We start from the raw sequence: 13,514 nt of genomic DNA on the forward strand, positions 1-13,514 counted from the left end.
TACTAACACTTCCACTTGTCTTAAGGATGAACTTGTGGCTCTCTCTGTTGACATCCTTTTACATCCTATAGCTAATAAACCTTGTATAACTTATCCAAGTGTCTTAGTCTTCAGTTCAAGAGGTGATCACTAACAGCCAAAATAGTGGTCACACAGTCCCCAACAGATTAAAAGAGTTTAAAAATTACAATCAGCATGTTATTTACTTTCATAAATAAGGTTAAGACAAAACACAAAAGCAAGGCTTTCTCTAAATAAATAATGGCCTGAATGGAGTGGTCTGTTTCTCTCAAAAAACAAAGTCAAGTATTTGTGCAATGTTGTTAATAGAGAACAAAGTATACCCTGAAATCATTGATCCTCCACACCGATTTTGGGCTTTCCTGGTGGCTCATCGGTAAAGAATCTGCCTGAAATGCAGGAGGGAGACGTGGGTTCTATGCCTGGGTCAGGAAGATCCCCTGGAGGAGGGCATGGCAACCCACTCCAGTGTTCTTGTTTGGAGAATCCCGTGGACAGAGGAGCCTGGCGGGCTACAGTCCATTGGGTCACAAAGAGTTGCATATGACTGAAGCGACTTAACACGGATCTCACGTTTACTTTACTGTGGACTGCAAGCAGTGTTACAGGCATTTTGGGATCTAGTTTCACAGAAATCAAGAAAATAAAACATCCGGTTCAGAATTCTATTTTCCCCAAACCTCACAGTTCAGGTCAAAATTGCTAACACAAAATTGCATCTCCTATGCGTGCAAATTTCTCTCCTTGTTAAATTACAAGATGCTAAGGGAAGGGGCCCCACTTTATACTTGTTTTACATCACTTACAAGGCAGTGAACAGGAACTGCTGAAAGCAATGCTGAGTAACACAGATATTAACAATAAATTTAAGAAGGCCGGGAGTATGTTAGAGCGGGCGTTGGTGGCAAACAGATTTATGTTCTAATTCTTAGTGGGCACTTTTTAGCCGTGAGACCTTGGCTAAATCATTTTCTTTTAGGAGAAACCTCATTCATTAGGGACTTGGGATGTGTCAGGTACAGAGGGGATCCGGCTGTGAACAAAGTAGGCAACATTCCTCCCCACCTAAAAGGTCTTTCAGTAGTTCAGAAGGCAGAAAAGAAATCTGAATAACCGTGGAAAACCCTATCCACTTCCAAGTGTTGTGCAGTTTAAATGAGATAGATTACATAGTTCAGTGCCCAGCACATAAAATAAAGCAGACGATACAGACTGAAGTTTGAATTTCACTTCCTTATCAGTAATCTCCTTTTACACAGGTAGGCTCCCCAGGCCTTTCTGCTCATGGCCTAATAAGCGGATACTTATCCGTGTGAGGGAAAGTACTGACTAGGCAGGCAGGAGACTGGGGAAAGTGAAAGAAAGTGAAGTCGTTCAGTCGTGTCCGACTCTTAGCGACCCCATGGACTGTAGCCTACCAGGCTCCTAAGTCCATGGGATTTTGCAGGCAAGAATACTGGAGTGGGTTGCCATTATCCCCAGCAAGTTGTTAACCTCTAAGACCCTGGGCGCCAGTGCTCGAGTTCCCATTGGCTAGTCTCCTTCCGAAACACGCCTTTTCCCGCCCCCTCATGCTACTATCTAATAACGCACGCCTCTCCACTACGTTTCACTTGCCCCGCCTTCGCCCCGCCTCCCTAACGGGTTCGCGCCATTGGTGGATCTCCCGGGCCGTGATGGCGGTGGTGCGCCTGCGCCCTCCCTCCGGGCCTTTACCAGAAAAGGAACAAGCAGGCAGAGGCTGGAGAAGGCTGGTCAAGCTCCGCCCGGGTGAAAGGGCGGCGGCTGAGCCGGGCGGGGCCGAGTTCCAGGGCTGGCGGCTGGGCTGCGGTGGGGCTAGCGAGGCGCTGCGTAGCTGCGCGCTGCTTTGGCGACTCGGGGCTGGCCGAGCAGAGTCCGCGCGCCGGCCCCGGCGTCTGCGCTACGCGGCAGCGGCGACTAAGCGCTGGTGTTTCCAGCATGACGGAGCTGAGGCAGAGGGTGGCCCGCGAGCCGGAAGCTCCGCCCGAGGACAAGGTAGCGGCGGCACCGGGTGGGCGCGGCTGCGGAAGCGGCGTCCCCCATAAGTCCGTGGGGGGCGCGCAGAGAGGGGTCTTCTCGCCTTTTGACTCTGGCTCGGCCGCCGGAAGCATCGGGCCTCAGTAGGGCGGAGGGTCCTTGGGTGCGGGGTCCCGCGGAGCTCGCGGCAGGGTTCAGCAGGTCGAGGTCCCGGGGACACAGCTCTGGGGTCCGGTTGGGGTTGGTATCTCCGCGGCTCAGGAAGGAAAGCGCGGGAGGTTGCGCACGTCTGCCTGTCTCGCAGGGCTGATTGGGGCCGGGGGGAGGGGGGGGACGGGTTCCATTCTAGTCCACTCCCCAGGCGTTCCCTGGTGTGAAGACGTCGAGACCCCGACGTGATTCCTCAGAGCGTGATTTAGCCTCTCCGATCTCCCGTTATTTGTTGAGGGGTGAAGGTGTATCAAGACAAGGCCATGAGATTTGCCTGTTAGGAGATTTAAACCCCTTCTCGAAAGTTAAATCTGTTGGCTTTAAGCAGAGAAGTCATGCAGTCATTAGGTGTTGAAAGGTATATTCCCCAAAGATGGGCTTGTTTCCTGCTTCAGATGTGGGCTTTGTTGGGGTAGAGAAGGGTAGAACAGAGGCCATCTTGCGGGGGTGACGGATGAGGTGAGTAGACTTCTTTGGTTGAAGTGAAAGGTCTATGTAGGGAAGGTGAGGAGTGGCCTCGTTACTGTGGACGCTAAATGACAGCACAAACTTGGTGGTAGTATTTCAAGCCTGGAGTTTGTCGTGGTCAGGAGCAGTGTTATTTGGTGGATTGATGACAGTGATGTGTAAACTGGACTGAGGGAGCCTGGACCAGAATGAAAGAGAGTGTCTGACTCGCGGGTTGCCAGCTGGTGACCTGCAGTTGCTTTCTTTGGTCCCTGTGTTGCTTTAAAAAACCAGAATATTTCTCCCAGCCACTTGAATTTATTGCCTATTTTGGATCATTGGAAGATCTGCCATCATATTCCCAGCTGATTAATGTTCGGCTGGAACTGAGGAACAGCTGCTCCCACCAATCCCTATTCCCCCTACACCAGGCCCTCAATACCCATTTATGTAGCTTTCCATTTTAGAAAACCGGAGGAAAGGAACGTTAGGGAGATATCAGGAAGGAAGAAAGCCAAGATTTGGTGTCAAGGTGTCAACAGCAGTTATACTAGAAGGGTGAAAGATAATGGAATTTGATTTCTAGAATATGTTTTGGAGAAAAATTTGGTTGCAAGTTGAAGAGTCGCTTACAGAGACCAGGTACTTTGAAGTTTCTAATCTTCCCATTAAATACCTTAGTTTGGCCTGGAAGAGCTCTGTTGCCACCATGCATTTGCCTGTTGGGAAGTTACCAGATATTTTGAGGCTGTATAGCCCTGTATAGGATGAGAGATCAGTCTTGATGTTAATGGGACTTTGTGGTTTTAGGTGTGAAAAGAGCAGTCAAAAAAGAAAGCGTGATACCTAGTGGTCTGTATGTTTAAAAAGCTACTTGTAAGAATTAGACTTAATGGTAAAAACAGGCAAACCCACATACCCCCAAAACCATGAGGTTATGAGGTAAAATAAAATTTCTACCCTCCCCATCCAACTACTTGGATCCATTTGAGGTTCACTGAATGCTTGTTGCTCCACAAACACTTAGTCCATTAGCTCAGAACAAGGCAGTTGCACCATTGCCAATATTTCTGGATTACCATGCATGGGATTTTTAATAATAAAGATTCCTTTTAAAAACTGTGAGATACTTTATTTGTCTTTGATGAATGTATGCTATGCTTAGTCACTCAGTCATGTCTGACTCTTCGCAACCCCATGGACTGTAGCCTGCCAGACTCTACTATCCATGGGGATTCTGCAGGCAAGAATACTGGAGTGGGTTGCCATGCCCTCCTCCAGGGGATCTTCAAACCCAGGGATCAAACTGAGGTCTCCCGCCTTGCAGGTGGATTCACCGCCATCTGAGCCATCACATGAATGTATATAAAGTATTAAAATTAGGTTTATTTTATTTCATAGTTAGTAAAACTTACTTCCATGTTTCTGACTTTGCTGATATTCTTGGGTTAAAATTTAAGAAAATAAATAGTAAAACAAGGGCATCTTTTAAGGGAAACAAATGGCAAAATTCCAGCTTTCTTATTTCATAGTAGAATTCAGAAAACAGTGTCAGGTCAATTCATTAAAAGAACTGAAACAAATTTGAAAGATTTAGGAAAAAATGCTATAGTTGCCTAACTGGTATGACAAAATTTAAATAAACAGTCATTTCAAAATAATCTGGGGAATGTGTTTATTATTATAAAAGTCAGAATGTATTATATTTAGCATCCTAGAATGGAATTGTCAAGCCAGTTGCTAATAAAGGAAATTTTTCCTCTGGGAACCGTGCTTATAATTTTAAAGTCCCAAAGCACAGTATTGTTGCCAAACCAAGAAACTTGGAGTTTAAGGTTTGGAAATGATCTTCCTCCCATCATTCCATGTTTTTCCATTGGAGCTTAGGAAAGAAGAGAATGGAACTTGGGCCAAAACATTGGCATCTTAAAATTTATGATTGGGTTGGCATTTCAGGAGACTTTGTTTTGGAGGTTAGAAGGAAGGATGTGGAGTCCTTTTCTATCGTCCTTAAGTGCTAGAGTGCTGTTTAAACTAGAGCTTTACTCATTCAAGGCTTGCTTTCTAGATCAATGAAACCAGTATAAAGATCAAATAAAGGCATCATTTAGAAAGGGGAGTTTAGATTTTAACTGAAGATGGTGGTTTTAAGAGCAGGGGCATAACAACTAGAGCTATCATTAGCCTGGACAGTGCCGCTTACCAGCTGTGTGTGTGTGTGTGTGTGTGTGTGTGTGTGATGTCAGTCCATGTCGCTTGGACGTGTCCAACTCTTTGCTACCCCGTGGACTGTAGCCTGTGAGGCTCCTCTGTCCATGGAATTTTCCAGGCAAGAATACTGAAGTGGGTTGCCATTTTCCTACTCCATACCAGCTGTGTAACTTTGAGGAAATCACTTAACTTGCATAAAAGCCTCAGCTTGTCCATCTCTAAAATGAGGGGTGATAAAAAAGTAGCATGTGCTTCAGAGGATATTCATATGGATTAAGTGAGTATGTATGTTACATATGTAGAGCAGAAATTGTCACATTGTACTGTGTTAAGCTATTGTTTCTGGGTGAAATATAGTTTTACAGGAAAAAGCTAATATTCACCTTCTACTCTTGGAAGATGATTAAATCTTCAAGTTATAAGTGTTCAGAGTAGTCTTTTCCTATTTATCACCTTTTAAAGAAAATTTTATAGACAGAGCTTGGCCTTCTATGACCCACCTTTTCAGTTCATTTTCTTACTGAATTTTTCAGCGCTCAGAATCACAGTCAAACTTCAGCTGTAGAAGGAATATTGCTACATGCAATTGTCTTTCCCTAATAGCTTTTTCAGACCTCCCTCATGGCTCAGCTGGTAAAGACTCTGCCTGCAATTTGGGAGACCTGGGTTCGATCCCTGGGTTGGGAATATCTCTTGGAGAAGGGAAAGGCTACCCATTCCAGTATTCTGGCCTGGAGAATTTCATGGACTGTATAGTCCATGGGGTTGCAAAGAGTCAGACATGACTGAAAGCATATTTTCATAGCATATTTTAGAATAGTGGTAAATAATTAAACATAGTTTTCTGTTAGACTTTAAAAGTGCTACTGAAATAATAAAATCTTATTTTCAGAGCTCTGACTACTTCAGATGCAGGAGAAATGCTTTATTCTTTCAATCTTTTTTTTTTTTACCTTGAGAAATAGTTTAGGTTTTGAATAATCAGTAAACCTTAACTACGGCTCCCAGACTTAAATAGAAAGAGAAGATGAAAGATTAGTTTGTCATATGACCCAGTATTTTTAGTTGCTGATCAAACAGTATAATCTTATTTTAAAAACTCAGTTATTTTCCAAGTTATGGCTACTTAAAATTAGTTTTTTTTTTTTCAAAAAAACATTTTGTTTAAAATGTTTTGTGTAAATTTATGTGATATTTCATTAGTCTTTAACATTTTAAAAAATATTAAATTGCTCTTATCAGATGTTAGAACTAGAAGGGATTTTAGGGCTATTTTATAGCAGAGTAGCCCAGAGAGCTTGTTACTTGCTCAATGTCACACAGCTGGTTAGATGCAGAGTTGTTAATAGTATGAAGGTTTTCTGATTCCTTTCTTCTCATTATGTTGCATAATGTTGCCTTTTAGGAGACAGACTTAATTTACAGACTTTAAAAGTTTCTGAGTTGGTTGACTTTGATTTAAAAAAAGCCCCAATATCTCCTATTTTTCACAAAAATAGCAAAATCTTCAAAATGCCAAATATATATATGTATATAAACGTGTGTGTGTGTTCCTGAGTGAACGTTGAAACTCTGAGAAAACTTTTTTTTTTTTTTTTTTGTAGGAAAAGTTGATTAGGTCCTATTTTCCTGGTTATTGGAAAAGTGGTGATTTATATATTTTAAGTTCACCCCTAGGAGCAGCCACTCAGGTATCCTTGAAGAGAACTCCTAGCAAGTTGTCAGCTCGTCACTCTGAGCTTCATGGGAAGCTACTCAGAATAAATGCTTTCTGGTTGATGGCTCTTAGTATTAGAACTATTTGTCCTGAAACAATGTCATTCAGTATTTATACATCTTCTTTTAGAATGTTCACTGAACCCAAGGTCTGCTGTATACAGTCTCACTAGCTCTGAGAGAGGGCTGGTGTCTGTGCTCATGGGGAAAACATCCAGGATTTTATATCACTTTTGGCTCCAAATAATCCATTCTTTCTCTACTGATTTCAAGAAATCGTAATTTTGAATGTATCTGGGAAGCTTTTGAAATGACTCTCCTAATTTCACAGTGCACATAATCACCCTTTAAACTGTTTGAAAAAAGTAGTTCATCATTATTTGTGATTTGTGCACTCTGCTATCTTTTCTAAGATCCACATAGATGGAGTGTATTGAACTTGTTAGTGTTGCAGAGGGCTTGCCAAGTAACTCTCTTGCACACAAAGTTTTTTAACGTGCTCCCTGTGCAGTGCCAGTCTCCCCAGCCTTCCTGCCTGGTGCTGGAGGCTGGGGGTGGGGGGGGGGGTAATAAAACACAGCTTTTCACTCAGCAGACTGTGTCTGGTTTGGAAAAGAGACTCTTGACTGTTAATTTTGCCAGCCTCTCCTTTGAGGAATACTGATTTGTTCCTGGGGTTGGGTTGAGTTCCTGCCTTCCAAGCCTTGCTGTGCAGTAGCTGCCTGGTTGGGGTGGTGGTGCGGCGCCAGCCAGGGCAGACATGGCCCGCATTAGGCAGTTCACCCTGCCACTGCCTGGTCTTTGTTCTTCTGCTTAAGTTTGCTTCAGCAGTGGGGATGGCATAGGGCCCACTCAGTTGAGTGACCTTTTATTATTTAGAGTGACCTTTTAAGGAAGGTTAAACTTTATGTTATTTTGACTAGACAGTGTGTGCATGTATCAGAACTGAAAGGTGGTGGTGTAGCACTGTGAACATCTCCCTCCTGGCCCCCTGATTCTCCTCCCCGGCAGCAGCCTACGCCTGCCAGGAAGTAGTGCTCATGAGCACCTGCTGCTGGCATGGAAAGACCCGAACTGTCCTGAGAATTTTTTGCTCTTTGGCAGCAGCTCTTTTGTATTAGAGTCACCCCAGGACCAGCCTGGGACTTCTCTGTGAAGACTTGGCTGCATTTTGGAAAGAGCCCTTGTGATTTGAGATTTACTGGCAGCATTTTTTGCTCGTGGGTCTCTGACATTGAGAGGATGTGTGTCGCTGACCTGAATCCCTCAGTGGACGGCTCTCAAAGCCTTTACCCACAGTCTCTGTCCTGCCAGTCCTGTGAGTTTAGTGATCTGCAGGAAATCCCTAGGTATATGTATACCTCAGGCAGCACAAACTTGCTTTGTCTGAAATCTAATTTTCTCCTTTTAGACATGGACCTTCCTGCTCCTGTCTGCTCTGCTCCAGCTGGGAATCCACTAGTCTCTGCTCCCTCATCTAGTCCAGGCCAGATGTTCACATCAGATGACACCTGGATTCCTTATCTATTGCTTTTGCATATTTAAGATAGTTCAGGATGCCTGAACTAGTTGTAAATCCTTCTAATTGAGTTACCTTCCTTCAGGATTTACTCTCAGCCTCTTCTAGTCCTCCTGACCTTTGAACAGCTCGGAAACTACTCTGTGAGTTACAGAAGGGAAGAAAAAAAATTCTGACCCTCTTTTCAGATCTCTTAAATTTCGTCCTTTATGACCCTGTCTCTTAACCAACCCCCTTTCTGCTTGGGGCCTCTGTGACATGCATCTTGCCTCTTGATATTTCCAACCATAGGAAATATGCTTGTTTTCTGTCACCCCTCTTTCCATCTCTGCCTATTGAAGTCCTGTTTTCTCAAAATCCACTTAAGATCTTCTGTTATCTCAATATGCTGCTTGCTAGTCTCTGGAACTGCGTTCATAACGGTTTGTCTTTCCTTTTCTCCTTTGCCTTTCACTTTTCTTTCTCAAACTAGGCTTCAACAGTATGTGAACCAAGAACTTCTGGATGTACTAGCTGGATTTAGAAGATGCAGAGGAAACAGATTAAATTGCCAGCATGGGTTGAATCGTAGCAAAAGCTAGAGAATTCCAGAAAAACCTCTACTTCTGCTTCATTGACTATGCTAAAGCCTTTGACTATGTAGATCACAACAAACTGAAGAATTCTTAAAGAGATGGGAATACCAGACCCTTGCCTGTGTCCTGTGAAACCTGTATGCAGGTCAAGAAGCAACAGTTAGAACTGAACATGGAACAACTGACTGGTTCAGAATTGGGAAAGGAGTATGTCAAGGCTCTATATTATCACCCTGCTTATTTAACTTCTATGCAGAGTATATCATACGAAATGTCAGGCTGGATGAACCACAGGTTGGAATCAAGATGGCTGGGAGAAATATTAGTAACCGCATATGTATAGATGGCACCACCCTTATGGCAGAAAGCGAAGAGAAATTAAAGAGCCTCTTGATGAAAGTGAAAGAGAAGAGTGAGAAAGCTGGCTTAAAACTCAATTTCCAAAAAACTAAGATCATGGCATCTGGTCCCATCACTTCATGACAAGTAGATTGGGAAACAGTGGAAACAGTGACAGACTTTATTTCCTTGGGCTCCAAAATCACTATGGATGGTGACTGCAGCCATGAAATTAAAAGACGTTCCGTGGAAGAAAATCAGTGACAAAGCTAGACAGCATATTAAAAAGCAGGGACATTACTTTGCCAACATGGAGAAGGAAATACCAACCCACTCCAGTATTCTTTCCTGGAGAATCCCGTGGACAGAGGAGCCTGGAGGGCTACAGTCCATGGGGTTGCAAAGAGTTGGACACGACTGAAGCGACTTAGCATGCATGCAGGCATACTTTGCCCACAAACATTCGAATAGTCAAAGCTATGATTTTTCCAGTAATGTACGGATGTGAGAGCTGGACAGTAAAAAAGGCTGAGTGCTGAAGAATTGATGCTGTCAAACTGTGGTGTTGGAGAAGACTCTTGAGAGTCCCTTGGACAAACCAGTCAGTCCTAAAGGAAATCAACATTGAATGTTTATTGGAAGGACTGATGCTGAAGATGAAGCTCTAACACTTTGGCCACCTGTTGCAAAGTGCTAACTCATTGGAAAAGACTCTGCTGCTGGGAAAGATTGAAAGCAGGAGGCGAAGGGGATGACAGAGAATGAGATGGTTGGATGGCATCACTGACTCAATGGACATGAGTTTGAGCAAACTCCAGGAGATGGTGAAGGACAGGGAAGCCAGGCATGCTGCAGTCCATGGGGTCACAAAGAGTTAAACATGACTAAGTGACTGAACAACAACATCTCAATACTTCATCAGGCATGTACGTATTATAGAAATCACAGGAATGTATGCAAATGAGTATGAAATCCACCTGTAATCTCATCGTTCAGGAAAGCAACCATCGTTCAAATGCCTTTTCCTCCTGTGCATATTGCTACACGTGGCTGTAATGCTACCACGCATGGTCTGGTAGCTTGCCTTTTTATTTTTGAATTCAAATGTAGTTGAGTTGGGAAGATCCCCTGAAGGAGGGTGTGGCAACCTACTCCAGTGTTCTTGCCTGGAGAATTCTATGGACAGGAACTTGGCAGTCTCTTGCAGTCCATAGGGTCGCACAGAGTCAGACACAACTGAAGCGACTTATCATGCACATAGTTCATTTATAATATTGTGTCCATTTTAGATGTACAGGAGTGATTCAGTTTTATATATTTATATATATATAATTTATATAATCTACTTTTACTCTTTTCCATTATAGGTTATTATAAGATATGTCATATAGTTCCTGTGCTGAATCAGTCCAGTTCAGTCGCTCAGTTGTGTCTGACTCTTTGCGACCCTGTGAACCGCAGCATGCCAGGCCTCCCTGTCCAACACCAACTCCTGGAGCCTACCCAAACTCATGTCCATTGAGTCAGTAATGCCATCCGACCATCTCATCCTCTGTCATCCCCTTCTCTTCCTGCTCTCAATCTTTCCCAGCATCAGGGTCTTTTCAAATGAGTCGTTTCTTCACATCAGGTGGCCAAAGTATTGGAGTTTCAGCTTCAGCATCAGTCCTTCCAATGAATATTCAGGACTGATTGCCTTTAGGATGGACTGGTTGGATCTCCTTGCAGTCCAAAGGACTCTCAAGAGTCTTCTCCATCACCACAGTTCAAAAGCATTAATTCTTCAGTGCTCAGCTTTCTTTATAGTCCAACTCTCACATCCATACATGACTACTGGGAAAACCATAGCCTTGACTAGATGGACCTTTGTTGGCAAAGTAATGTCTCTGCTTTTTAATATGATTTCTGGGGTGGTCATAACTTTTCTTCCAAGGAGTAAGCATCTTTTAATTTCATTGCTGCAGTTACCATCTGCAGTGATTTTGGAGTCCCCCAAAATAATGTCTGACAGTATTTCCATTGTTTCCTCATTTATTTGCCATGAAGTGATGGGACCAGATGCTGTGATCCTAGTATTCTGAGTGTTGAGCTTTAAGCCAACATTTTCACTCTCCTCTTTCACTTTCATCAAGAGGCTCTTTAGTTCTTCACTTTCTGCCATAAGGGTGGTGTCATCTACATATCTGAGGTTATTGATGTTTCTCCCAACAATCTTGATTCCAGCTTGTGCTTCATCCAGCCTAGCATTTCTCATGATGTACTCTGCATAGAAGTTAAACAAGCAGGGTGACAATATACAGCCTTGACGTACTCCTTTTCCTATTTGGAACCAGTCTGTTGTTCCATATCAAGTTTTAACTGTTGCTTCCTGACCGTACAGATTTCTCAAGAGGCAGGTCAGGTGGTCTGGTATTCCTATCTCTAAGAATTTTCCACAGTTTGTGGTGATCCACACAGTTAAAGGCTTTGGCATAGTCAATAAAGCAGAAATAGATGTTTTCTGGAACTCTCTTGCTTTTTCTATGATCCAGCGGATGTTGGCAATTTGATCTCTGGTTCCCCTGCCTTTTCTAAAAGCAGCTTGAACATCTGGAAGTTCATGGTTCACGAACTGTTGAAGACTGGCTTGGAGAATTTTGAGCATTAATTTGCTAGTGTGTGAGATGAGTGCAATTATGTGGTAGTTTGAGCATTCTTTGGCATTGCCTTTTGGGATTGGAATGAAAACTGACCTTTTCCAGTCCTGAGGAAGGCTTTCTTATCTCTTCTTGCTATTCTTTGGCACTCTGCATTCAAATGGGTATATCTTTTCTTTTCTCCTTTGCTTTTTGCTTCTCTTCTTTTCTCAGCTATTTTGTCAGGCCTCCTCAGACAGCCATTTTTGCTTTTTTGCATTTCTTTTTCTTGGGGATGGTCTTAACCCCTGTCTCCTCTACAGTGTCATGAACCTCTGTCCGTAGTTCATCAGGCAGTCTATCTATCAGATCTAGTCCCTTGAATCTATTTCTTACTTCCACTGTGTAATCGTAAGGGATTTGATTTAGGTCATAGCTCAGTGGTCTAGTGGTTTTCCCTGTTTTCTTCAATTCGAGTCTGAATTTGGTAGTAAGGAGTTCATGATATGAGCCATGGTCTGCTCCTGGTCTTGTTTTTGCTGACTGTATAGAGCTTCTCCATCTTGGTTACAAAGGATATAATCAATCTCATTTCAGTGTTGACCATCTGGTGATGTCCATGTGTAGAGTCATCTCTTGTGTTGTTGGAAGAGGGTGTTTGCTATGACTAGTGCGTTCTCTTTTGCCTTTGCCCTGCTTCATTCCATATTCCAAGGCCAAATTTGCCTGTTACTCCAGGTGTTTCTTGACTTACTTGTGCATTCCAGTGCCCTGTAATGAAAGGACATCTTTTTTGGATGTTAGTTCTAAAAGATCTTGTAGGTCTTCATAGAACTGTTCATCTTCAGCTTCTCCAGTGTTACTGATCAGGGCATAGACTTGGGTTACTGTGATATTGAATGGTTTGCCTTGGAGACTGTGTCGCTTTTGAGATTGCATCCAAATACTGCATCCTTGCTACTCCATTTCTTCTAAGGGATTCTTGCCCACAGTAGTAGATATGATGGTCATCTGAGTTAAATTCACCCATTCCAATCCATTATAGTTTGCTGTTTCCTAAAACGTCGACATTCACTCTTGCCATCTCCTGTTTGACCACTTCCAATTTGCCTTGATTCATGGACCTGACATTCCAGGTTCCTATGCAATATTGCTCTTTACAGCATTGGACTTTACTTCGATCACCAGTCACATCCACAACTGGGTATTGATTTTGCTTTAGCTCCCTCTCTTCATTCTGTCTGGAGTTATTTCTTCACTGTTCTCCGGTAGCATATTGGGCACCTACCGACCTGGGGAGTTCATCTTTCAGTGTCCTATATTTTTGCCTGTTCTTACTGTTCATGGGGGTTCTCAAGGCAAGAATACTGAAGTGGTTTGCCATTCCCTTCTCCAGTGGACCACATTAACCTGAGCATAAAAGCACAGGGTCTGTATTTTGGGGTAGATAGCCTCTCTTCATTCATTAGCTCCTGAGGTCTGCACAGGTGGAAGAGCAGTGGAGATTCAAGGTGTTAAAAACAAGACAACAGATCCCAAATGGAGTCACTTATTCTAAGCTCCACATCACCAAACCAAGACTTACTCTTCCAGAAACTGAATCTTAGAGCACTCTCTCAGGAGTTACTTAATCAGCACTATTTAGGGTAATCTGCCTGATTGACTCCTGCCGTTCCCTGAAGGAAAGTAGTATTTCAATAACCAATCTACTTTTTTTTTTTGGCATGTAGCATGCAGGGTCTTAGTTCTGGAACAGGGATTGAACCTGTGCCTCCTACAGTAGAAGTGCAGAGTCCTAACTTTTGGACTGCCAGGGCAATCTCCCAGTCTACTCTTTTGCTAGTATAATTTCCTTGTTCCCAC

The 13,514-nt window shown here is 43.3% G+C and overlaps 1 protein-coding gene across 1 annotated transcript in view; it reads left to right on the forward strand.

Annotated features, from left to right (window-relative positions):
• The first annotated feature begins 1,813 nt into the window (after nucleotides 1-1,813).
• The window catches only part of CDS2 (CDP-diacylglycerol synthase 2), a 49,552-nt gene continuing 37,851 nt past the window's right edge, over nucleotides 1,814-13,514 (forward strand). Inside the window, exon 1 of the mRNA XM_015099719.4 lies at nucleotides 1,814-2,037. Coding sequence (XP_014955205.2) covers nucleotides 1,981-2,037 — 57 coding nt within the window. The 5' untranslated portion in view covers nucleotides 1,814-1,980. The remainder of the gene's footprint in view (nucleotides 2,038-13,514) is intronic.

This window comes from Ovis aries, chromosome 13 (assembly GCF_016772045.2).
Source record: "Ovis aries strain OAR_USU_Benz2616 breed Rambouillet chromosome 13, ARS-UI_Ramb_v3.0, whole genome shotgun sequence".
NCBI classification, from domain to species: Eukaryota; Metazoa; Chordata; class Mammalia; order Artiodactyla; family Bovidae; genus Ovis; species Ovis aries.